Raw genomic sequence first — 26,779 nt, 5'->3', positions numbered from 1 at the left:
GCACTTTAGCCAGGTCGCAGACCGCTTTCAAGGCACACGAGCGCCGGCAACGCGTCCCTATACGGCGCCCGCCAAAGCGTCTACTACGGCGTCCCCGATTCACGTGTACGACGCCGTAGTAGACGCCGCGGTTGTCTCCACTCTGCACGCAGCGGCGGGCGAGGAGGACATCGAGGCACCGTAGCAGCCGCCGGAGAAGAACGCCCCTCCTCCCTCGCCTCACCCCCATGCCTCGCGCGCCACAGGAGAGGGCCACATCCGGACTGCGTTCCTCGCTCGCGCACGCGAGATTGAACCACGTTCGCCGGCTCACTCTGACACACTTTCACTCATACGGAACCTCACGGCGACGCTAACGGCAGAAAAGCGCATGGAGTGGCCATATAATGAAATTAAATTATGGGGTTTTACGTGCCAAAACCACTCTCTCATTATGAGGCACGCCGTAGTGGAGGACGCAGGAAATTTCGACCACCTGGGGTTCTTTAACGTGCACCTAAATCTAAGTACACGGGTGTTTTCGCATTTCGGCCCCATCGAAATGCGGCCGCCGTGGCCGGGATTCGATCCCGCGACCTCGTGCTCAGCAGCCCAACACCATAGCCACTGAGCAACCACGGCGGGTGTGGCCATATAATTGCTATCACAATAATAAATGCATAGTTAAAACGACCTGTCAAAGTACACTAGCCCAGCTATCACCACAACGTACAGAGGGCAGTTCAAACAATTTAAGCAGCAGTGTCGACTCACGTGCGAAGCAGAGGACCAGTTCGAAGAAAGGCCACACGGCCTGTCTTGCTGTACACTGCAAGGATTGCGGCTGTCAAACTATTTCTTTTTCATGTGGTTTCACAACTAAGCAATAAAATTAATTAAATTCTGGGATTTTGCGTGCCAAAACCATGGTCCGATTATGAGGCACCGCCCATGGTGGGTCCGGATTAATTCTCATCACACAATGTGCACCCAATATACAGTACATGAGTGTTCTTTGGATTCCGGCAGCAGCTGGGATCGAATTCGGACCATGATCGAATCTACAACCTCGAGAATAGCGGAGGCGGAAATAGCAAGTGAAATGTCACAGTGGGTCGCAACCGAGTACCCTACAGTCAGATGACCGGAGAAATCACAGAAACTGCAGAAACACCCGAGGGCCGCTTCTGTGTCACTTTCAGAAAAAAAAAATTGACTACATGCAGCCTACACCTTCCTCAGTTATCATAACCAACTGCACATGGCGTTCCTTTTTGTTTTTCAGACTATTCTATTTTTGCATACCTTAAATTTCTCTCACCATAGAGTGTGTTCCTCGACATTGCACCATCTCTGGAAACACTGCCGAGGACTTATTCTCCAGACAACCTACAAATCAAACAGACGCCCTACTCCGTCGCCCTGTAGTGCTGACTTCAGACTACACCTCCTAGCCTGCGAAATTCACCTGTCCTCAGATGCGTGGCCTATAATTCCTCCATGTTCTGTGGTCATCCCTCGTGAGCTGACCAGAAAAGATGAGATGATGCCTCTAGACGTCGTACTAACACCTCATGCACGTCACGAAAAAGCGGAAGCAAAACAAGGCTGGCTTCGAAACATGAAATAGAAAGGAAGCCAACACCGCCACAGGTCACTCTGCAGCCATGCCAGGAAGCAGTGACGGACACGCCAGTGATGGTCACGAAGGGGCTACTACTGAAATATAGCGGAAGCGGAAATAGACAACAAAGCGAAGGGTGACGATAGTACAGAGAGGAAAAGTATCGCGGCTTAATGTGGAAATTCAAAGGGCAAGGATGAGCAACAGCGTTGAGTGATTTTCGTTGTGGATTCGAACAAACGTAGGGCGGTAACGGTCATGTGAGAAAGAGTAGGTGCAGACGAGCAAGTGTAGAGAAATGCATTTCCGGGGAAACCATTCAGAAAAGTGATGGCGAAGGCCAAGCAACACGTCTGGGACCCAATTAAAGAGCGGCACCTTCTTCAGTGTGGGAGGGATGCGGGGAATGGCAATCGTGAAGGAGGTATGGGGGAGGGTGAAGCAGCAATCTGGTTCCCACATTTTGTGGGAATCAGTTTCAGTGAAGCTTTCATTAGTGCTTCTGAAGAACGCTACTGATTCTTAAGATCATATGTAAGTGGAGAACATGTGACCCAAGTGGATAGTGCTGATGTTTGTCCCCACTAAGAACTGCCTCGCTCAACATAAGCTTGTTGCATTTGATTACGCATATTGCACGCATGGTGACGATGGAACAACAAAGATGACATGAAAATGACAGTATGATAATGACGCAATGATGACAATAAAATGATAAGGAAAGCATGACAACAGTGGAATCACAAGAAAATGACCACAATGCAACCACCACAACGGCATGATGATGACTGCATGATGACTGTGGGATGACGACGTTGTGGCGATGACTGCATGCAATGTTGACGATGCTGCGACAACAACAGGGCGGCGACGATGGAGTGACAATAGAATGGCAATGGTATAGTGACAACGATGACTGATATGACAACGTGATGCCAATGCTCGAATGATGCGAATGGTATGATGGTGACTTAATGATGATGATGGTGTGGAGCTGGACTGAAGACGATAGTAACGGTATGACGATGAAGTCAATATGAAAAGGCTTGGCGACAATGGGATTAGAATAGTGGAATCACCACGACAAAATGATGACTATGGAATGATGTCAACATTAGCATGATGCATACGATTAAATGATGACGGAATGGCGAAGACGGCTCTAAGATGGCAGCATGATGACGAAAATACGACAGCGCAGCAACAGAGTGAAAACAGCGGGAAGAGGATCAAGACAATGAAGGAATGATCATAATGGCACGAAGGTGATGAAATGACGACAACGGATTGATGACAATGGCAAGAGAGTGATGGTGTGGTGGCATTCGAGGTCGCATCTGCGCTAATGTGCACCACTTCCTGCCACGGGCCACCTATACCTGGTGTTTGTTTGCCCTATGCCCGAGACCGGCCAATCAGGCGGCCCAAATACGCACTATATCTACAGTTTGCACTATATCTACAGTTTGCACTTTACCCGGCCAATTTTTCTGGTCCAAGAAACTGTAGTGGCTCCTTCAAACTGTTCTAGAACTAGTGTTTATTGCGATGGCAATTATATGAACACTCAAGGCAAATTTGCTCTGGAATTTAAACAGAGTGCTCAATGAGCGCACAGGCAACAGCCAGATGCAGCATCGATAACATCACCTACCGCTGAGGAAACCGAACAGATTGCTCCTAAGCCAGCACGACGTAATCGTGCCCTATGTGGATAAGCCTCGCGGGGATTTTCTATGTCTAGTAGGGTAACACTAGCGCGTGAAGCCTTACCTTCAGTGCTCACTCGCAACCTCCCTGCATAGAGCCAGCAACCTGCATGGACAGCCTCTTAGGGTCCTTGATCTTACATGTGAAAAGCTCTGTACCAAGATGTCATTAGGGAGTCGTGTACACATGAGAACAAAATAAAAGGGAATTGTTATCCACCTGGCAATAGCATGAAGCCATGCTAAAATTCATGAAACTTTCATAAAATTTCAACAGAACTAATTTGGCATGAGGACAACATCTACAAAAAAATTTAATCATCAGCATTCTGCTCCACGTTTAAGCATTACAACCAGCCACAATTACCACACAAAGGCTGTTGAATCCCAAGTGTCGAGCATCCTTGCAGCTCAGTGACTACGACATTCTGCTGTTAAGTGCAAGGTCGTGACTTCAATTATCGGTAATGCTAGGAACATTTCAATCGGGGGCAAAATGCAAGAATGCTCGTGGACTTGGATTTATGTGCCCATTAAGGAATGCCAGGTGGTCCAATTAACCCCAAGCCCTCCAATACAGCATCCCTCATAAGATACAGTGCAAGTTTCAGGATGTTTAAGCCTATAATTTTAAGTAACTGCGTTGAAAAGTTCTCTCAGGGGAACAGCATTATGGCTAAGATTTTCTTATGCACCAAGTAAACACTGGCAACACAAGTGTCTTCAAAAAGCAATTGCAAAACTGCAAACAAGGTCAGTTCAATATGCAATCCAGTTAGTTGTTCAATGTTGTTCACTGTTGTTCAAAGTGTAAGCTTGAACCAGCTGCACCTCATGAACACATGCCATTTGTCACATATACATGGGGGAAGGGTGCAAGTATTCAAGCTCTAATGGCAAATAGAAAGTGAGATTCACTCAAGACGTCTCTATTACATCATCTAAATGTCACGGCCATGAAACAAGCAGGTGACAGTGCAAACCACTATAACAGTTTAATCTGGAAATGAAGGCAACAGCTCTAATCACAAACTTTCATTGCCGCACACATCAAGAGCCATCAAGGGACAGCAAACCAAAAATTAAGACTCGCTGCTACGGAACAAAGCAGCATTGCACCTGTAGCTGTCTTCCCTAAAGAACCCCGAAACTCGCTGCAATCAAACAAATCAGGAAGCATGCCCATTTCCAATTCAAGTCAGATTATTACCGACATATGCCGAGCAATTTTTACCGGTTACTAAGACCAGCGTCAATGCTCCAGAAACCAATAAAGATAAACTACAGAATATACAGCAGAATCTATATGTACTCAATGCGGGTCTGTCTAGTAGATGTTGCAGACTTTACAGAGCACAGACAGCAGTAATTAAAACGGTTGCTGGCCTGCATGTGTAGCAATACCTTCTTTTCTGTAGTTTTGTGAACAAGTGCATGCATGGCAACAAATTTAGGAATGCGTTCTGAATGTAATGTGGCCAGTTATTATAGTGTTAAACTTTGTCAGCAATAATCCTATCAAAGGAAGAAAGCCATCTCAAAAGCTGACTTTCTTCAAAGATCGGGCAGCTCAAAAGTGACCATCGCCGCACACCAAGCAGCAAGCTTCGCAACCTTAAAATTTGAAGACTACTACAGTCTTAGCCAGTTTCGTTGAAATTTTTTTCGGAGATGGGGGGGAAGAGAGTGTGCACTTGACTGGGGACGGGGAGTGAGAGGAGACTGGGCGGTCGCATACTAACACAAATTTTGGAGGCAGGGGCCAGCGCCCATTATGCCCCCTCCCTCTCCTCCTCCCTCCACACCACCTGGCTGCGCCACTGACGTTAGGCAAAACTACAAAAATTTGGTAAAAAATGCTAATACATGTTCGCTGTTAAAGATTCGCCAGTTTTGCTCTGTAGGCATGCTGCCAATGGTCCATACTATATTCACAACTAGAATTACTGCCACCACAAACAGTTATGAAGTGCATCTGAAATATTCACAAAACAGAAATTCAAATTTCAGTGGCCATTATATATTGGTGCTCTAAGTTGATGGCACTGCTGCATGGATAACTCCATTTAATGGCCAATTCCTAAAAATGAGGCTACAATAAATCTGCAGGTGACTATGTTTGTGTTCTTTCTGAACAATTTCTGCTCTAAACTAGGCGCAAATAAGTAAAAGCACAATCTCACTGCTGGCATTACAATAGTAAAGAAGCTTTAAAAATGGAAAATTTCGGGAAAAAACCCCCTAAAGTTCACAAATCATAAATTTTTTGGTGCTACGGAAAATACACCCTGTGTGTGTTAACATTCGTTGCATGCAGGCAGCTTCCTAACAAAATCGTAAACACAGACAGCAATTTAACGTTGCCCGTACTTGTACTCTGGCGACGTGTCTTCTTCTGGTGCACTGACAAGCATTGAAGCTTAAAGCTGCGACACTAATTCTCAGTGACCACATTTATGATGAAGCTATATTCATGTATGCTAACCAAGGGTGAAATGGAGAAAAAAAAGAAAGAAGGGGGAGGGAAACATGGGAAAATAAGAACTCCTTACATGTCAAGACACTTGATGCACCGGCAATTTAAATATAGACTTTTGGTTCCTCGTATGCACAAAACAGTGCTAACAGTATTAACAAGATTCGCACAAGCACCGCATGAAAGACATGAAAACAACACACTTCCAACACGCTCAAGTACACGCACGTGCAAAAGCACTGTCCGAAGCATCCTCCCCAGCTCATCCCTTGCATGACACGATACTATACACCACTACACAAAATGTCTATCTGCTTTTCTGTGATGACAAGATCAGCAACGGCTCCAGTCACATCAAAAACCTATGGTTCCACTTGACATACATGTTCACACCTCATTACAAGCACCAAAACACAATAGTGCCTTGCACACGTAGTCTTTGTCAAAAGTATACAGGCTATAAGGATGTTGCCCACAATCACCATGCTCACTGCAGGCAAAACTTTCTATGCAGTGTAGAATTAAAAAAGCTCTTGCACTCACCATCCAGAGGTCTCAAGTGTCAGAAGTACCACAGCAACGGCACCATCAGTGCCAAACAACATAAAGTATGGTGAAGGCGCAAACTAGCCTATATACTTTTGACAAAGGCAGTACATAGTAATACACTGCAGAAATGGCCTGTATATTACGCAACACTACATATTTAGCCCATGCATGCTAACGCTATCGACACTACCTGCCACACTGGGCATATTGTTCAGAGATCTTTTTACAACACAGTCAGCCTTTGAAAAGACAACTCGCACGTGTGAGCGTTCACCGCAACACCACGCGTATGCAGCCAAAAGTCAGCAACTCCTTCGCTCTCCTACAATTTACCTAGATGAAATAAAACCTCGCTGTAGAGGTTGCTTAATGGCATTCTCAGCTGTAATCAAACTTAACAAATGTCGAGTGCCCATACTATGTCTGCGGTCTGTTGAGAAACAGGCTGTCGAACTAAGTACCAACTCTACATCAGCATTTTAGCGATCAAGTGAACGTTTCAAGCTGCCACGGCACAAGGCCACAGCCTTCCCCACCACAAATCATTGCTTTACATTCATTTGACCTGTAACGTGCCTTCTCTCATTCTACGAATGCACTGAAGCCACAAACTGACTGCAGTGTGGAGAGACAGCGTTCGTATGTTTGGCTTTTGGATGACCGCTGCTACCAACGAGAACCAATGCATGAGTGGCAAACCCAACGAACAATGTTCTGAATAGTGCTATGATAAACCCCTAATAGCACCCTTTTCGAAAGTATGCACAAGACATAGTTAAGAATTGACAACATGGACACATGAATATAACGCAGTGAAAGTAATTAATAAACCTACTAACGACTTCCTCTCCAGCGAAGCCGAGTGGGAGGAGGCCATTAGAAGCCCGGTACTCCGAAAGCAAGCCCAGGCTATCCAGAGGGCCCAGGAAAGAGCGGAGCGTCACGGCGTTCTGTCCTTTACGTGGGCGCGGCCAGCGGCTACAATGGCCTCCCGTTAGGAGGTCCTGAAAGTAGCTCCTCAGGACTAAATAAAGTTCGTTGTCTGTCTGTCTGTCTGTACCATTTTACACTGCAAAGCAGTAAACTTGCACTTCAGCCCCTCTCCAGTGTGGAGCAGTCATCGCACTTTTCAATACACTGACAGTGACAAACTGCTCAACACTAGCTGGCAATCATGAGGGCAACTGCACTACGGTCCCATTATAACCTTTAGCAAGTATAATGAATTTTACTGCAGACACTCAAGTTACTGTGTGACACTAATTAAGACCGACATAAATGAAGTCGCGAAAATTTGGAACACAATGCATCCATCACCAAATGCACTCAATGTGTGCTTGTGTTCCCATGATTAATAAACCCCAAGCACCCAGTGAACCACAAGAGTACACTATGTCCACATAACCTACAAGGTATTCAAATACGGCCTGCAGACCTGAAACCAGGAAAGTGTGGCAATGGCATAAAGCAAGACTAGCAGGCGCAAGAACCTGCACAAAACTGCTATAAGCTTGGCTTAAAGTAACATCTGCCATTCACCACGCCTTAATAGTGCAGACACTTCACCCCACGTGAAGTGTTAGGTTTCGCACATAGTCCATGCTTCATTTTGTTTTTAATGCTGTGGCACGCACTGGCATCGAATGCCAATGCTTCTTGAACCAGAATCTGCTAGCTACAAAGTTCCACTGGCGTCTTGCCGCTTGCCCTCAACTTGACAGCTCAATGCTCTCATTATATACACTACATATACATATTATGCCTGTGTTATGTACACCACATTCTTTAATCTCAGCGTCTTACTCGTTGTCATAGTGCAAAGCTCCTACTACACACGTCATCCTATCACAGGGTGTCAGCAAAACCTTCAAAATTTCCTGACCATGGCAGCAAGAATTTGGCTAGCTCTCGTCCAGCAAGTACGTCGAGCAGCCATGGCCAGTGGAGTCCTGGAATGAGGACACCACCCACTCGACCTCAAGAGCAACCACCTCGATGGTCCGAATAAATGTTTTTCTCTCTCTCTCTCGGCTAAAAGAACATCACAAGACAGCAACCAAATATTAAACATAATTTTTCTCACAATGTCGAAAGCATCGGGTAATCCAGAAGAAGCTAATCTGGAGGGAAATTCTCTAGCTTACACCAGGGACAAGAAAAATCTAACAGCCTTTCGCACAGTCTCGCGCTTCATCAATAAACTCATGACAACCTTGAGTCGAGTATGCCGCACCAAGCTACTCACTCTTTGATATTGTAACTCAAGCACTTAACTAATACCCGGGTACTTTTCAGTGGCTATAAAGCCGATCAAGTCAAAGGAACAAACTCGGCAGCAGTCAAAATGTTTTCGCAATCTAACACCAAGCGTTTGTGATGCCTCCGCTGAATGTCACATTCCGCATCGCCGAATCTGAACAGCCCTAACAGTTATTCTAAATAGCTAAGTGCCATATTTTCATTGCTGTAAGGCGTTTAAACAACATACTGAAATAATGTACTATATTTAGTTACACAGTGCTCACATTTGCACATATTGTGCCGATTTTTGTTGGTCTCTTTTTAATGCTCTGGCAATATTGGGGCTGCTGGGGACAGTGTATTTGTCATGAGGTGGGACTGGCACTAGTTGCCGAAAGAAAATAAATTAGTTTTTCTACAGAGTAAACAGTTGCCTGTTATTCTTTTTCATCAGGTGCGTGGCTAACCACTCGCCACTGTAAAGACACTATTGATGAGGGCGCGCCTGTCTCTACCGCTCGTCGGCCTTCTAGATCTCGATACAGTTCTGCATAACTCGTCCGACTCGATAGGCTATTGACTAGACTGCCATTGAAACTGCCCGTAACGGGCAGCGCATACTTTGTCATTTATTTGATAGACTATCGATTCCAGTGCCTTTCGAATGTGTGTGACAGTGCTATTAGACAATTTGGGTACTACCTACACCAGCCCCTTTCCCATCATCTTTGCAGTGGTACTTCATCAATCACAGCCCTTCAATTGCCTCTTCAACTTGTCCACACCCCATTGGCCCCATATGCACATCTCAGGCAAGCTTCAATGATGCGTTAGTTGCTTTGTGCAACGGCTTCAATAAACTCGCATCTGTTTTCTTCCAGCAGGACGGCAAGCTGATACGAGAAAATAACTTCTGCTTCATCAAGTTCCACCAAACTCTGCACCTTTGAAGATGTTTTCCTGCTTGGACAGGAGTGGGAGTTGGACAATGTGCCATTCGACATTGATATCAGCATCATCGCATGCAAACACACCCAAGTGCAATGGACTTGCAGACACGTAGAAATGGCACCCAACTGTTTGGCACAGTAAAATCTGCAATGGTCGTTCCTTTAGTGTTCTCATGACATGTCCCAAGTGAGCTTTTGCGGCAAGGTAAAGAACAATATTTGCCAAGTTGCATGCAACATGTAATGTACATTGCCAGCAGCACTACATTAACCAAGGGTTTTTTTTCTTCAATGTTATTCTTACCATCCACTGCACCAAGTGACCATGGTGCAGTGGTGTACAGAGCGACCACGAAGCGTACAAGAGAGAGAGGAAGAATTCGTTCAAGAGAAAGATGGCCTCCAGCCATGCTGTGCAAATTAAATCAGAGAGAGCAGCAGCATGTCTGTACTAACTTTGTACAAAGCATGCAAACGAAACTTCTGTAGCTTGGTCGTTGCAAAGCAACAACAGAGTTCCCAAAACTACAATGCAACACCTAAACTTTTTAACATCCCTGCTATCACAGAAGGCAAGCCAGCCACCGAAAGTAAAGGGCTTTGTCAAGTGGGACACACAGCGGCAAGAAATTTTAGCTGTATAATATTGTTACATGCACCTGCCCACAACATGTGTAAACTACCGAAATGAAAAAAAAAGACAAGATCATATTTTTAATATATATTTCGTGCTTCAAGCACCCAAGTCGGAGATCCATTTTGCACTTGAGCAAGAGGACCTATGTGGTAGTGTACCTGAGATGGACATGATCCGTATACCACAAAAGACGGGGCTTTGTCAGCTTCCACAAAGTTCTGCGGGCAAGTCTGCAAAACGTTATGTGGCTAAATTATCACTTGCGACGTGATACAAGCAGGCTATCTACTCAAGCAAAACATCGCAGACCATTCAAAATTTCTACCTTTAAAATCGGGATCTACCGCATTCGTGATTGTGCTGTGATGAGTCTGAATAGAACAGCAATTATGTACAAAGAACACTCACGAAAACTCCTAAACCGGCCTTCTTCAAAAAAGTCAGGAACCACCGATTCTAATTCCAACAGTTCAGAAGAGAACCCAACCGTCAATCCCAGGTGCTTTGAAATGTGCTACTATAGGCCTTCATTTTATTAAATGCGGGGGCATTTCTACAGCTACCCTACCTTGCTCATCACTGTATATGTGACCTCAATAGGATGACCGAATAAAAAAAAATATCTAGCCCCAATAAGGAATCAAACCTGAGTCTGTACCATCGCAAGCGAGAACCTATCTTTGGCTCCACGGCATCAGTTAAGAACAGGTGCGGAATAAGTGTGACATGATTTGCATTTCCATGATTTATAAACCCCAAGCTCCCAGTGAACCGCGAGAGTATGTTCTGTCACACATAACCAAGATCATTGCCACTGCCATGCTGCCACAATATCAACAGACATGAGCAGCTCACATGTGCAGCTAAACAGACCTGCAGTTTGTTTAGCTGCAAAAGTGACAAAGCCAAAGTGGTGCACCGTCACACTCCACTAATTCAGCTGCAATGGAAGATGAATAAAGTGTTGCACAAATGCTTTTGAAAAACAATCGTCATGGATGAGTCCTGCACCAATTTTTTTCTTTCTTTTTTCTGCACTTCTTGTGTCAAAGCAAAAAGCAAACATTGAGGCCAGGGTGCCTTTTTTCAATAGAAACTCTAGCTTTGTCCCCTGTCCTTTTATCTGACATTTGTAGTCTTAAACAAACTGGCTTAAACTGCTTTGGAATGCAACAAACACAAAAATGTAGAGTGTTAAGCTGTAAGTTGCACATTGTTGTGGTCCACCTAAGAATACCAGTGACAGTGCATTCGATAGTTGAACCCTACTATAATGAACGCCGCTTCAACAAAATAATTCTCATTCCCCCTCAGCTAGCACTAGAAGCCAATGCACCAAAGTTCTCGCCACAACGAACCATACTTCGGGCTTGTTTTGCTTCAACAAAATTTTGGCTCAATGAAGCTGACCTTTCAAATTTGTTTTACGATAAAGTAAGCATAACACCAACCATCTAACTTCTCGTACATACACGCTGCTTAGTCTCACCGAAGACCTGCGCCCACTGTACTACCCATAAACAAACTCAGAGGGGTGCCGTTGTTTGATGGCGACTGTAGTGGATCCGATTCCGCCGCCGCCGTGGGCATCTGCACAACGAGCGGATGTTTATGTTTGCGGCGCCGGCCTCCTCGCAGCAGATTGAGTTTATGCCACATAGCAGCCGTGTAGTAGCCAATGAAGACATATTATTACAACCGGTTTTTAATAGTGCAACAATGCATTAGTGATGTAGTTCTGTCTGCCTCTTCCTCTACTTACTGTCCTTCAGCATGTTGTCACACTGCATCTGCCAAAGCACAACCCACCAGATTTGTTGTGCTAATAAATGCTGGCGGTAATAAAAGCATGTTTTTATTGGCTACTATGCAACAGCTACGTGGCATTAGCCCAAACCAAAAAATTTGGGCAAAACTCGCCTACAATGACGATCAAAGTGTGCGAATAGTCGAAATGCATCAGAAGCACACTGGGTTCCTCTCTCGCATTTCCCTCTGGACTCGCTGTGCCATCTGGTGGCGGCGTTGTGAAGCCTATGCACACGTGGTTGCAACACGCACAGTGACCCAAGTTGGAGTCAAACAGGTTCATTGAAGAGCGGCACAGAACCAGTGGCAGATACCTAGGTTAGCGTCAAAGAGGTTCACTGAAGAGCAGCGCGTACCTATATGCGCACAGCCCACATTTTTAACCTGTACCAAATTTGGGATCATCCCACATTCTTAAGACTGCACTATCTTGACTGCACTATCCTCAAGATCAGCCCACACTTCTTGTGGGATAATGAATAGCTAGATAGCCGGAAACAAAACTGGTCTGACGATACCAAGAAGCTATTCGCATTAAAAACGGCTCGTGTTGGCATGTACCCTACGGGCCAGTTTCGCTCCTGCCACTTCAACTGCTCCATCCCTAAATACAAATACCACGTGCTTCCCTGCATGGCAAGCCCTGCGTGTAAACAACCTTGCCACATCAGAAGGTTCAGAAGGTTGTGAAAGCATGCAGGAGTTAAAAATTCATAAGCATCAGGTCAAAAGCCAGTGCTGCAAATAACTTAAGAATTATTCCTTCTTGATAAGGCAATAGAGGAAAGAATTATTGTGCGGGAAAGCTGACTTGTAGTGCTGAAAATAAAATAAAAGGTTTGCAGGATAACTGACCTACATGAATTTACAATGTGAACTCTGCCATTTTTCTCTGACTTCACTTCTTTAAGAAAAAGCTTCCCTCATCACAATTCCTTGACTTTTCTAGGTGCCCAAAATTTCCCCGAATTTTCCAGCTTTTCAAGGTTGCTAGACACCCTGTAACTAGCAATCAACTTTGAATACCTTGTTGTGTTCAAAAATGCCTCCCTATAAAAGCAACAAACCAAGCTCGCGAGATCATTAGCACAAATCTGACAACTTATGCGCAGCATTCATGCTTGCTTTCACCAGACAGTCACCAATAAGGTGCACCAGCCAGCTCACGAACCTAATCACTGGAGCACAACAGCCAAATTCTGCTTGACTGTGCCCAGACACTGCAAACTGATGGCGGCTTCTGATCGCTAGGCTGACCCCTGGCTGAAATTGATGCGGCTCCCAAGCTGCACCAACATTTCCCACTGCAACACGTGACTTCCACAGCTTAGGAAACATATTGCAGTTACAAACTGGGCAAGTTCGTAACGAAGCATCTTAAACAGCACCACTTACAGCAGGGACAATCAATGAGATCGCGCGACATGTGCTAACATGTGCTGTGTTCTCTCTACCTGTGCCTGTCGTAGGTGGTGCTGTACAGAAACAGCTGCGCTGGTGCCGGAATTGCAACAACCTTGAGCCAAAGCCCAATCTGCCCTCGACACTCATTCTTCAAACAGGTCAAGTCCGGCACGGTCACTCCACTCCAGAACAACAGGCCACACACAATTCACCACCACATCCACAGGCACCCACACTCTCACAACATCCGCACCCACAGACGTTTGGTCTCAGAGCTCAAAATATCGAATCACGAGGTCCAGGTTCTGCTGAGCCACCTGCTCCCGCAGCTGCTCAATGTCGGCTCGCGTAACGTAGTCGCAGCCAAAGACAGTCAGAGAGGCCAGGTCGCTGTCTGCTGCCACAAGTGATCGCAATCCCGCACCCGACACATACTCCACTTCGTTTAGCTCAAACTCGCGAAGGTTGGCAAAGGTTCCGGAAGCAACAAGAGCCTCCAGAGAGGCATCCGTCAGCTGGCACCATCCCAGGCACGCCTCTGTCAGTTTGCCACCGTTGCGCAGCATCCCAAAGAGCTGCTCTGGCGTGACGGTGTTCATCTCATGAGGGAAGAACTTGAGCCGCTGTAGCCGCCTGAAGTGGGTGTGTTGCAGAATGGATGGCTGGTCCGACAGGATCAGTGTTCGCAGGTCTTCCATCTCCAGGTCCATCAGCACCGGACAATGCCTGCATGGCAAGAAGGCAGCAATTTTTTTTTTTTAAGGGAAGCCCACAACACCTTTTTCATAACTGCAAACACAGTGGAGGCAAGTGCGGTCTCTTTCGATGAACAAGATATATTCCCACAGAAATTTTGAAGACACACCTCATAATAACAGAGAGATAAAGAGCGCAATGTTTATTTTTCCCATTTCATAACCACATGGGACCAAAAATTTGGCAAGCAGGATGTTGTAGAGGTGGAGGGTGAGGAAATCACCCATGAAGTAGTACAAGATCGTGCAAGAAGTAGTGAAGTAGGCTGGATCGCAGCCCACAAGAAGAGACGCAGAAGTGTTGGGCTTCTATTGAATAACCACGATCGGATTATGAGGTGCGCTGCAGTGTCAAACTCCAGATTAATTTTGACACCCCAGTGTTCTTTAATGCACACCCACATCCAAGTAAACTAGCATTTTCAAGCGAAGCTTGTATTGGGCTCACAAGTTTTGGTGGCGTTGTGGTCGTGCAAAAAAAAAACCCAGTTGCTCCCAGAGCAGCGCATCTGCGAGAAAAGGCAGTTTGATGAGTTGACAACTGTGCTGGCTACGAAGTGCAAGTCATTAGCAAGAACTCCAGCTACATAGGCTTGTGCCCACGCCACGCGGGCAACCAATCAGAGCCGTTTTGCTTCCGCTGGGGAGGGAAAGGGCCGGAAAAGGTTTCGCATGCACTGTGCTGGCTTCGTTTCCGTTCAATTCCTTCTTTGAAAAAAAAAGATGGGACAGCCACGCGTTGTGCGTTCCCCTGAGAAACTGGCAGCCTTCGACAGGCGGCGGCGAGAACTCGCCCGTGAAAGGGTTTGCCATCGGCGCGCCAATCCAGCCGTTAGAGCCACCCGAGCCCAGGCAACCCAACAGCAACGAGAAGATCCCGAGCTGAGGGTGCAGGAGGTCGAAGCAATCCAGCGTCGCTACCTGTGAGTTACTTAAAGGTGATGAACGCAGCTGCACACAAAACGAGCTTAGCTTACCCCCATTTATCCGTTAGGGTAAGGGTTGGTCACTTTTTGTATTTCACTCCTGTCGAAATGGGGATGCTGCAGTCAGGACTGAACCCACGACCTAGAGCAATGCTATAGCTGCACAGCTACCGCGGCAGGCACAGAAGTGTTCACTTGACGTATGACCGCTTTCGCAGTGCGGCTTAGACCCTACGGTGCGCTTTAATGCAGCTCTACTTCTGCATACCCTGCGTAAGTTGCCCACTTGATAAATTTGCAAGGTGCTTTCTTCAGAAATAGCAGAAATGTGTTCTGTACCTTGAACTTAAATTTATCCCGTCTGCCCACAAGTGGTAGCGTTTCCTTGCCTTCTTACGTCGTCATCTCCCGATTCCCCCTCGCATAGGAACTACGAGTGAAAACTGGCAAGGCTGTTACTAACTTGTTTCAAGAAAGACAGCAACAGTTCAACCCATTCTCCGCCTCCTCTCCCCCCTTCTATCATGATATCTAGCTTTCCTTTGGACTTGCACGTAAGTGTTGCAACTTCTGCAATTCTGAAGAGGCTAATATGGCAGTGTGCAGGGAGCTCCAGAGGGCATTGTGCACATTCGATTCAGTACAAAGGTCCAAATGGGTTTCTCGCATCATCTTCCCTTTCTGCCTCGCTCCTGTCATGTACACAAGTGCTCTGAACTCCTCCCCCGATACGGTGTGCCAGACAGCAGCGACAGCAGCAGCTGCAGCGGGAAAGTCGAAGTAAGAGGCAAAGAAAGCTTTGCCTTAAAAGAAAATTCTAGCCGAACTTCTATTTCTTCGATTTTCAAATGTTTGGGTTGTTGTGGCACAGTAAATAATCTGAACACTTGTTAAGCCTTTGGCTCCTTTTGAATACCATGTAGTCCCATCCTTGCCATCGATGGTTTGATGATATCTCATCTGGTCAGGAGAAAACATGTTCAACAACCAGAAAGGATAAGTTGAAAACTTCTAACGCCTTTCTGCTCCCGTACGAAGCCTTGTCCACAGAAAATAAGCTGCTCGAAAGAGCGAGCTTAAGTTCATATTCAGGTGGAAGATTGCCATCATTCCAAATCGGCATTTTTCTCGCAGTTTGGATAAGGAGAGATTCTAGATACTGGCGGGAATTCCAGTTTATTTCTTTTGTGATTACTTGCCATGGCCCGGTCAATCTCATGCGTAGTAGCCACCACAAGTGCATTGGAGACAACATTCCTATTTGTAACGCCATTCATGCATTGTATGAACATTTTATAGAAAAGTGCCCGATATAAAAATAGCCACACTTTGCACAGGGTATTCTATAAACCACACTTGGAACCTATCCTTTTCAGTAGGTGTTTTCACTATTTTTTTGTTCAATAGTATACATCTTTGCCAATAAAAAGCCGACTAGGACAGAGAAGATGCCTTTAAAATCAGTGAATTTATGACTAGCTGGTGTGAAAGCTGAACAGTGTCGCCGCACTTCTGCTGTCTTTGCATCTTTTCTGGCTTGTAAGGCCTCATTTTACAATATGAGTCGCCCTTTTGGTACTGTAGACAGATAATTCACTAACACATCTATACTTATTGAGGCGAAAGTCTTAAGTGGCTCATACCCTCGATGAGTTGATGGCCTCAAAAATGTGTCATCTAGTCCAACGGAACAAAAACTATCGTCATCAGCAATGGCTCATCCCTCTCATCATGCAAAGACTACAAGCACTCAGCAAAGTGAAGCGTATAGTGCATACATTCATTGGAATCACGCATACAATGTACATAAATGTGGCATCTAGACGAGTGGTACCAAAAAACCACATGACCACCTCAATGGCTCGCACCCCCATAAGCAAGCAAAAAAATGCCATGGCTCATACCCCCGATAAGGCTGAGGCTACAAGCGCTCGGCAAAGTGAAGCGAACACTGCACACATTCATAGAAATCACCAATACAACACACAGAACAGCATGCGTTTCAATCCCCTGCTGAGAGGATGCAACATAAAGTCGAAGGGAAACATTGTTGCGCGAGTCTAACCCACCATATGAGTCCGCAAAACCGCAGCTAAGCGTCGAAAATGAGCCGGAGAAGCCGACTGCAAAAGCAGCAAGGCGACGATGCGAGACGGCGCATTACCAAGTGTGCAGCAGGCTTTCACCTTCGTGTGTTTCAAGAATGTAACATGCTGCTAAACTTTTTTTGTTATGAGGGGCCTTTTAGACTGCCAATACTAACTTAACACATCTGGGCGCCATGCATGCGATCAAGACTCACTCGCTGATGGCAGCAACATCCAAGTCAGGCAGGGACAGGGTAAGTGTCTTTAGGTGAGGCCCAACCATCTTGAGGACAGGCTCCACTTGCCGGCGAAAGAAGATCTCCGACGTGTTTGAAATGACTCGTAGGGTGAGATCAGTCAGCGACTTTAGAAGGCCGAGTGGCAGGATTCCCTCCTGGCCCGTCAGGATGAGACTGACACGCGTCAGCAGAGGGCAGATGCTGCACATGCAGAGAGAGAGATGGGAGCATTTAGTCCAACTGCCTCCAACTACTGCAGAGGCAGTTAAAAAGTTTGTTCGGAAACCGTTCAAGATGCCTGTCAAAGTAAGCAATGCTTTGCCGCTAAGATTTTAGCTAAAGCAGTTTGCCATGCTGCATCACTCTTCAAAACATAGATAGGTCATTCCACTGTTTATTTTTCTGAAAGCGTTGGGGAGCCATATCTGTCCCACTTTTGCCGCACATATGCATGGCCAGGCTAAAACATGTGCATGATCAAAATGAAATTCTGGGGTTTTTCGAGCCAATACCACAATTTCATTATGAGGCACACCGTTATGCGGAACTCTGGATTAATTTTGACCACCTGGAGTTCTTTAACATGCACCCAATGCACGGTATGCCGGCAATTTTGCATTTCACGCCCATTGAAAGGTGGCATGCACATAGTGGTGAGCGGCGTTACAGAAAATGCAACAATGGGCCCGTTCTTTCTGCCCCCATTCGAGCACAGTTGTTCACTTGGCAGTGCCAGCAGATGACAATATGAACCTTCCTCTCCACCTTTCCCTTCCCCAGTCCCCCCACTAACAGCAGCACCAAAAAACGTCCAATTACAAAACCTATAAGGACTATGACATTCTTTGCTTTTCAAAATGATAGAGATGTAATGGCAATAGCCGAGGGAAAGCCATGTTTCCCTGACAAATGCGCTTACGCAAGCCCTTCACAATGTGGTAACATTATTTACAACCCGTTGACACCTTAATTTCAATGTGAAGAGACTGCTCATTTATAAACGTGACCTCTGTCAAGTGTTTCAGGTTTTTATTCATCCCACAAGAAACCTACGTGCATATGCAAAGGAATTCACCTTTTCACTGCTGCACGTAGCAATCCTATGCTTACAATGGCAGGCTCTAGCCCTCTGTGACGCATGAGCAAAGTGGTGCATATCATTGCCATCTTACTTTTGAGTGCCGCATGTAGCATTTCTAATGCTTGCAATGCCAGGCTTGCCCTCGGTGAAGCATTGTGCTAAGTGGCACCTTACTACATGTACCATTCCACCACTTTGATGAAATTGATATCATGCAGGGGTTAGAACATCTTCCTTGCAAGAAAAACAGTCATGACCTTGATACCCACCAAGAAACTCTCTCTTTCTTTTGTGCTCCTGCTCAGAGCCATTTTTGATGACATGCAAAGAAACTACGCCACACTAGGCCCATCTGTGATCCGTATAATGGTTACTGCTTTTAAAAAGACACTTTCCCTTGTGCATCGGAAGCAGTGTATTAAACATGTACGGCAATTCTACTTCGATGCTTTCACTATATACATGCACCACTGTGTTCCAAATCTCCCCACCCTAGGGAGGGGATGGGACTGTAGTGCTGCACAAGCAATACTTATGGCACTACAGGAATTAAAGGGGAACTAATGAGAAACATCAAATCAGTTTGTCAGATCAGGCATTCTTTCAAAACTTAAATTTTGCTAATTTCATGTTAATGGATTGACAACTGAAAGAGGTAATGAAGGCTAAATCCCCATTTCATTATTTTGCACTGAAAATGCAGAGCCGATACGAAAGTTTCAAGTATATGATACGAAGGGTTTCAAAGTATCTTTGCTCCAGCAGCAGTTCTTGAAGTCTCAATTTATGCGCATGATGACCCATCAGTGGATCACTTGTCATATGCTTCCGGTGCGTCGTGACCCATGGGCGAGTCACCAGGGGGTTGTGTGCTCCTTTGAAACTTTCTCAAGGCGCAAAGAGATGGTGCTACGTGTCAAATCAGAAGCAACAAGAACTTTTCCTCTCTGTTGATTTCTAGCAAATATGTTGTTTACGCATTGCAGGAAAACCCTGCACAGCCACAAATGGAGTGTAACTGCTGCGAACTACCCATGACCCACACCACAGTGGGTGTGTTAATTTTCTGTTCAGCAGGCACTTTCTTTGTTGTGGGTGTACTTTTACAGGGCTTCAGCTCAACTTTTCACCATATCCCTATCTACTTCCATAGCTGAAATAGACCGGCACTCTAGGTAAAACCTTGCTCTATCGAAACCTGACTTTACGAAGTTCCCGATCTAACGAAGAAGTTTCCATTCCCCGGCAGGTACCCATAGGGTTCAATGTTACCATAAACCTGAATTAACGAAACAAACTAGGCCGAACTCGATTGAACTAAGTTTATCCTGAAATAAGTAAGTAAAAATAAAGCGATGACTTCTTTCTCCTTTGGATGCCCAGATGGGTTATCCTTAGTACCTGTCCTCTAAAGCTATCACGTTAAAACATTTAGGCGCGACGGTCACCCCCCCCAGCTTTATTTTGACGAGGCTGCAGACTGTGCCCATGCATGGAACAGCCAATTTAACAACGCCTCGGTAGGGGCGACGGTGGTTGCTTTTATTATTTCATGGTTTATGCGACAGATGGCTGGATTAGCGGCAAATACAACACCACGGTAGCTTTCGCATGTCACTACATTACAATTTTACATTTCGAAGGACCAAAAAATTCCTTTCTTGGTTTTGCGAACTTCCCAATTTAATGAAATAATTCAAGCATGGTCATCACTTCATTAAATCAAGTTTCAACTGTATTTGCAAAATAATCAATCAACATGGGGTTGGTACCTTTAGAAACATACACTGTTGAGCTAAGATTGCAGATGACATCACAAAAGCTGTTTTTGCATGCTGCTTAGTCATTAAGTTATGCGCTAAGCTGCGTGCTACAGGACCCATTGAGAGGATGATGCCCTTCACATGTCCCCTCTCACTTTGACCCATGAAGTGTGCACCAAGCAGTGCATCCAAGCAACCAATTATGTGCCATCACTAACTACCCTCCACAGGAATGTTAACGAAACCAGATAAGAAAGCAGCAGAGTTCAAGGTGCAATATATCAGCATTGAGAATGCGTAGTTATGCACAAGACCTAAGGACTTGCACCTAAGGAAGCACACCATGTAACTAATGATGAAAAATGGAGACAAACACTGACCACAAACGAATCAGTAAGCTCAATGCTTGGGCTTCCACACAGGTCCCTTGTTCACAATGAAATTATAAAGCAATGAAATAATCACTTAAACATGCCGTACACGCAAACTATGGCAGGAGCACCACACAAAATTATTCATCACCAGTACACTATGTATGTGTCACTGTACTTAGGTGACTGTTTTGTCACATTTTAATATAATTGTTAATAATCCTCCCATGTAGGAGCAGAAACGTGAGCCTTATGTTTCTATATTTAATCACATTAAGTTCCATCCTAATGGGATTCCGTCATACTCTTGATTTCACCAGTAAGTGAAATGATTCTGCAAAACGCCATGCAATCACCTTTTACAATCTCCCACACACTGCCACAAAGACAAAGCAGAGAATACCCTTCCTCAGACGAACTACAGCTAAATAATCAGATGGGAAACAAACGTGTACAGGATTATCTATGGGAAAACAAAGCGCCTACAGAAACAGCAAGATAAGTAGGTGACTAAACCCCAAGAATGTGCCAGGGCCCCGGTGATGCCACCACTTCTACACCCAAGCATTTTTGCAAAAACTGCTTTGCTTGGCCTGCTTGTCCATTTGCAATAGGTGCAGATCTGTTTTCCAAGCAAGTTATGATTGTTTAAATCACCATTCATGCATTATCAATTCATTAACATTACAAACATTCATTATCATTAGGCAAAATTTTAGCCGCAGTGGCTATGACATTCTTCTGCTCAGCTCGATGTCGTGGTTTCGATTGTTGGCTGCAGTGGTGGTATTCTGACAGGAAAGATATGCAAAACCACTTCGGTACTGCCCTTTCAGTGAACATCAATGAACTTTTACGTATCATAATGAATCTGGAGCTCAATTCAAAAGCGTTTATGGTATTCCTAAAGGACTTGTCCTTGGGCAAGTTCGCACTTAGGCTTGCTATACATATTGTTCCAGGTGCAAAGTAGAAGAACATGAAGCATGGGAACAGGAAAAGAAAGGAGAAAGACAGAGGAGTGCCAACTACGGGCTTATTTATTAGCAGACATACACAAAAACGAAGACGACTGTATTTGACGCACCGTGCATGCATGGAAGTCTTCTTCATTTTTGTAACTGTCTGCTAATAAACAGTTCACAGTTAATGCTCCTCTACCTCTCTCCTTTTTCCTGTTCCCCTGCTTCATGTTCTTCAACTTTGGTCCAGGAACAATATGTTTAGTAAGTCTGTGATAGCTGACTAGACTGTTTGGGACATTAAACTTTATACAGACTATACTACAAGCCGTTAGTGCAACTGCAATCAGATGACATTAGTAGTCTGCTATCTGACTGTGCCTAGTGGTCATTTTAGATGAGGCCAAAATGCAGTGTGGGTGGAGGCTGTGCATAGCATTTATACTGCCGACCGATAGCATGGGATGGTGCATTTATTAAAAAGCGGCGAGCTAAAGAAAAAGAATGTGTGCAATTTTTTTTTAGCTGAAGAAACTTGGCATGGCTAATGAAGGTGCAGAGCTTGTTTGTGTGTGTGAAGAGGAACCTCAGCTGCACCAAGAGTCTTAACTATTCAGCACAAGATATTACAAGTGAGGAGCTAACCCAGCAGTGTGGTTTTGAAAACAGTCAAAAGAAAAAAAGAAGCTTATCACGTCTTATCGTTTACAACGTGTCACAAGATGTTATCCCGTTACTGTAAAGGTGGGCGAGTAGCTCGAGGATCGCTCTGGCATCGCTTTTAGCAACCTCTCAATGCATCTTCAATCTACACACTTAACACCTCTCAGCATAATTACTTCGAAGAAAAGTACTCGCATATGTTATGAGGAGTACTACAATTGCTTACCAGTAATTATAGAAGACAGTAAACTGTGCAGCACAATGCTTTTTCAGGATGGCATAATAATAATAATAATAATAATAATAATAATAATAATAATAATAATAATAATAATAATAATAAAGAGCAGTGCATGCAGCAAAAAGTGGTATCCTAAAATTCCTCACTTCAGGTTTACCATTCAAGCCTTGTTCAATTGGGATTTAGCTGTCAACCAATTATGTCCTAGTTCCGTTCATTCCGCTCCTCTTTTCAGAGTGCTTAAAACCCTTAAATTGCCTGCCCTAATAAACCTGCGCTTGTTGTCAACCTACAGAAGATATGAGAAAAATATTGGTGCCCTCAGCTCTCTCGCTAATCTCACAAAACGAGAAACCCCCTACACAACTCGAGCTCCTGAGACTTGGTGTGTTCCTCAACTTCGGACTAATTATGGTCAGCAAATGTTATGCCACTGGCTGCCCAGTCTACTCAATGATCTTACCAGATGCAATATCGATGTGTTGACTTGTTCCGCAAAAAATCTGCGTGATATGTTCCTGCAATCTTGACTGTGTACCGTTGTACTTAGTGATTTTTTGCCCTTAGTGTTTTTGCTCTTCTGTCTTTTCTTTTCTTCTCTTTTTTTTTTTTTTTTACCGTTTCCCACCTGCCCTGCCGCTGCCATTGTAAACGGAACCTGGGGCCAGTCAAGCTGCTTCTCCGCAGCTTTTTTCCCCTTGTTTTTCCGCCACAACCATGTACCTCCTTGCTTGTTGAAACAAATAAATAAATAAAAAATAGTTACATCATTAGAGGTATTTTGTGCAAATTTTGATTATTTACAGTGTAGTTACGAAAGTGTTGCAAGAAGCAGTCTGCATAAGTCATCCATTCCATATATTCATGGTGCAATGAAAGACAGGTAATAAAACTTTGCAACTTCCTTAATTTGTGAAAATGTTACTAGTTAGCACATAAGGCACACAAGTATGCTAGGCCAAGTCGAGCATAATTATGTGGTGATTGTACGTGAGCAGTTCGGGAAATGGCTAAAGAGGAAAGTATATGGAATGCATATTTCATCAATATGACAACCAAACTAAGGATTTACGACATAAGTTTAGAGCACCTATATATTTGTTGAAGAACAAACTAACACACTACATGCTGCAATTGCCACACCCCTACTCAACCATCTCATCATAGTGCTTGGACATTCATATCCCTGCAGCATAGCAAAAGTGATTACAAAATATATGTCTGAGAATTAGAAATGAATGAAAAACTGCATGTTTTACTTAAGGTTGTTTTAAGTGCATTGATAACGAGGACATGCGAGTGGACACACACAGCACTTGCGAGTGTCCACTCACTTGTACTAAACGTCAACGCGCATAAAACAATGTTAAGTATGTCTCACCAAAACGGCCGTACGTCAACGCTTGTCAAGTGAATGTTTTGTATTTAATTGGCTGTGCCACTGACACAGTCGACCATCCATTTCTCAGCACCTCTTTAATGCTCTGCTCTGTTTGCGACTGTGCAGTCATATTGTGGTTGGTCTTTCAGAACACAAGTCCACTCATGTCAGTATGGTTACATAATCCAATAAGTAGTGTGTAGATATGCCGCAGTGCTGCAAAGAATCTATAACTTTGCGGGTCGAACTTCAACATTCCAATACGTGGCACAAGGAGCAACTATCGAGGTGCTGTAAGTGCACAAGGTATGCATTAAGCAAGCGTTTCATTCATGGTCATTCATTCATTCATTCATGGTCAGAGAAGAACACATGAATTTCATGGCATCTTATGATACATTTGATTGGTTCCTACTGCACTCCGACACACACTGCAGTGATGTGGAGCCCTGTCTTGATTGGAGCCAGAGAAAGCCTGCCCAAGCCAAACATTCGGCTGCTCGTAATGCAATCAAAGAAGTCAGGTGACCAGAACTCTTGTCAGATCTCGGTTGCATTCGAAGCTCAAAGGCAAGGGCACCTCAGAACTCTCCGTGATGGAGCGCAAAGACTTGAATGAACCAACCGAATGAGTTCTGAGCCCTTGATCTGAACTAGGCAAATGTAAAGGCTGCTGCCAGAGTGCTTTAGAGTGCTTGAAAGCAACTGGTCCTCAAAAACAGGTATGTGGTGACATCCTGACCAAGTACAAAGAACAGGGATTTGGAGTACAAACGAATTTACCGCAGAGAACTTTAGAGGCTCTGTACCAACACATTCACGCTTACTAAAACCAAGGCTGTACACCACCATCTGATTTTCAGTCGGACCGACGGGAAAAATTCCTAACCGGTACCATTTCGTCAACACAATCAAGCTTCCAAACTCTTCAGAGGCTGCCTAGTCGTGGCAATTTATGCATATTCTTTAAGTTAAGCATATTCATAAAGGGAAATGGCACGCACGCAAGCGCACACATACACAAACACACGAGACATCGATGAGGACGCGATGTGCAGCGACTGTGACCAAGCCCCTTTCCTTCACTACGGCACAGTATACCTGACAATGTGCGGCAGCGCAGTGGTGCACTGAAGCAGCGGGCTGAGGCTTCGCTCCATGTACTCGACGAGGGGCAGCTTGCAGCCGGCGGGAAAGAGGAGCAGCGCCTCGGTCAGGAACGGGATCTTGAGCGTCTGCAGCTGAGGCAGGCCGCGGAGCAGGTGGAACGACGAGGACACCGTGATGCGCGGGTCGAAGCACATGTCGCTCTCGAGCAGCAGCGAGCGCAGCTGCTCGCAGGCCACCAGCAGGTAGAGGCTCTCGTCCGTGATGCGCTGGCCGGAGAGCTTCAGCTCGCACAGCTCCCTGCAGTGCTTGGCGATGGACACCACGACGCGGTCGGTGACGTTGCACAGGCACAGCGTGAGGCGGCGGAGACGGGGCAGCTTGCCCAGCGCGTCGACCAGCGTCGCGTCGTCCTGGTGCACGGCGCCGACGAGCGACAGCTCGGCGAGCTGCTTGCCGTGCGCCGCGATCTGGCGCAGGAGCCGGGGCAGCCGCGACGGCTTGTCGATCGGCAGGTGACAGTCGATGAAGCTGAGCTTGACGCGCCGCAGCCGGTGCGTGAGCAGGTGGTGCAGCGACGTGAAGTTGGACTGCTTGTACGACTGCAGCGCGTCCACCAGGTCTTCGCTGACGTGCGGCGGGAAGACGCTGGCGACTGCGTCGTCGTGCGGCGGGCACAACGAGTGGATGGCGCCGGCGACGTAGACAACGCACAGGCGGTACAGAGGCTTGGGCGTCTTGCGTTTCGGCATTCCTCGGGCTTTGCCGGCCGCGCGGCAGCAGGCTTTCTTTTTTTTCTTGGTTTGTCACCTCCCTTTTAACTCTCCCGTTCGGAGACGCGCTGCAGCCGCTGTCACGCAGCGTCCACCCTGTGGGACGGGGTTCGTTGACACCACGGCGTGGCCGCTTCGCGGTAGGGCCCGGGCCGGGCGCTCATACTCGTTCTGCTACCGGAAGGGTCCGGCGCGAAGGCTGTCCCTGCGCCGCATCTCTGCCGCTGTTTGCGGAACTGTAGAGATCAGCGCGACGGAGACGACGGGCGCCCAGCCTAGAAACCGCGTCCCACCACCCGCAGTCCCGTAGCTTGCCGTTTCTGTATGCGCGCTTTGTTCATTGTACCCTCTAGGTGGCACCAGCTGTATGGTACCTTGCTATGGTGTCTAGATCTATCTAGACACCCTAACCTTGCCAATCTTGCTTACGGAGTTTGTCAAGTTTGCTCTGCTGAAGTTAATGTAATTTTGAAGCAAGCTTGGTCATTTATATCTAAGTACTTAGTTCTTATAGACACTTACAGGTACGGTTATTGTCATCCTCGATAGATACTGGTTCCTCCTGGCCAACCTGGTGCTCTTTTGCCGGCAACAATGGATTACAGAGCGCGTGTTTTGAACCATTACGTTTTTCGTTTTCCAGTTGAAGCTCTGAAGTTTTGACGTCAGTAAATAAAAAGCAAATGCGCCCTACCGGCGTGATATCAGCTACGTTTCGAGGCCACAACAACATAGTGACCATCTCGGACTGTTCCATCATGGAGGAGGCACAAAACTGTTCGTTTCAGAGCGCCCCGGCAACGCTACACAGAGGTCATGTGGGACGGTATTCAAAACGGCTATATTGCAATATATAAAAGCGATAACCATGCTTCCTCATAGCTGAGTTGTAATACAGCTTGATATGACGTCCCACGGGACCTTCGCAGCGCTGCGCGAGAACTGTGAAACGACCATGAAATCGGAGATAAAAGCGCTTGCTGCTTTCTTCCGCGTGAACAGGAAAGAGTGGCAGGTTGCGCAAAAAGTGAAAGTGTCGGCGTGCGCGGCTG

General features: G+C 45.7%; 1 protein-coding gene across 1 annotated transcript; it reads right to left on the bottom strand.

Annotated features, from left to right (window-relative positions):
* Window positions 1-4,282: 4,282 nt before the first annotated feature.
* Window positions 4,283-26,483, bottom strand: LOC139049890 (uncharacterized). Its single transcript, XM_070525759.1, has 4 exons — window positions 26,139-26,483; window positions 24,949-26,101; window positions 17,362-17,586; window positions 4,283-14,104 (listed from the first exon to the last, which is right to left on the bottom strand). Exons 2-4 carry the CDS (start codon window positions 25,704-25,706, stop codon window positions 13,648-13,650), a joined length of 1,440 nt encoding a protein of 479 aa, XP_070381860.1. The 5' UTR covers window positions 25,707-26,101; window positions 26,139-26,483; the 3' UTR covers window positions 4,283-13,647.
* Window positions 26,484-26,779: the final 296 nt, after the last annotated feature.

The sequence above is a fragment of the Dermacentor albipictus genome, chromosome 9 (assembly GCF_038994185.2).
Source record: "Dermacentor albipictus isolate Rhodes 1998 colony chromosome 9, USDA_Dalb.pri_finalv2, whole genome shotgun sequence".
In the NCBI taxonomy this organism is placed as follows: Eukaryota; Metazoa; Arthropoda; class Arachnida; order Ixodida; family Ixodidae; genus Dermacentor; species Dermacentor albipictus.
This window is presented reverse-complemented; position numbering and strand designations above follow the sequence as displayed.

What these genes read in the sequence shown, in the direction of transcription:
- LOC139049890 (XM_070525759.1), bottom strand. Translation starts at nt 25,706, where the DNA reads ATGCCGAAACGCAAGACGCCCAAGCCTCTGTACCGCCTGTGCGTTGTC. An exon ending in GCGCTGCCGCACATTGTCAG is followed by an intron (nt 17,587 to 24,948) that starts GTATACTGTGCC and finishes CTGCATGTGCAG; the next exon opens with CATCTGCCCTCTGCTGACGC. An exon ending in GATGTTGCTGCCATCAGCGA is followed by an intron (nt 14,105 to 17,361) that starts GTGAGTCTTGAT and finishes CTTGCCATGCAG; the next exon opens with GCATTGTCCGGTGCTGATGG.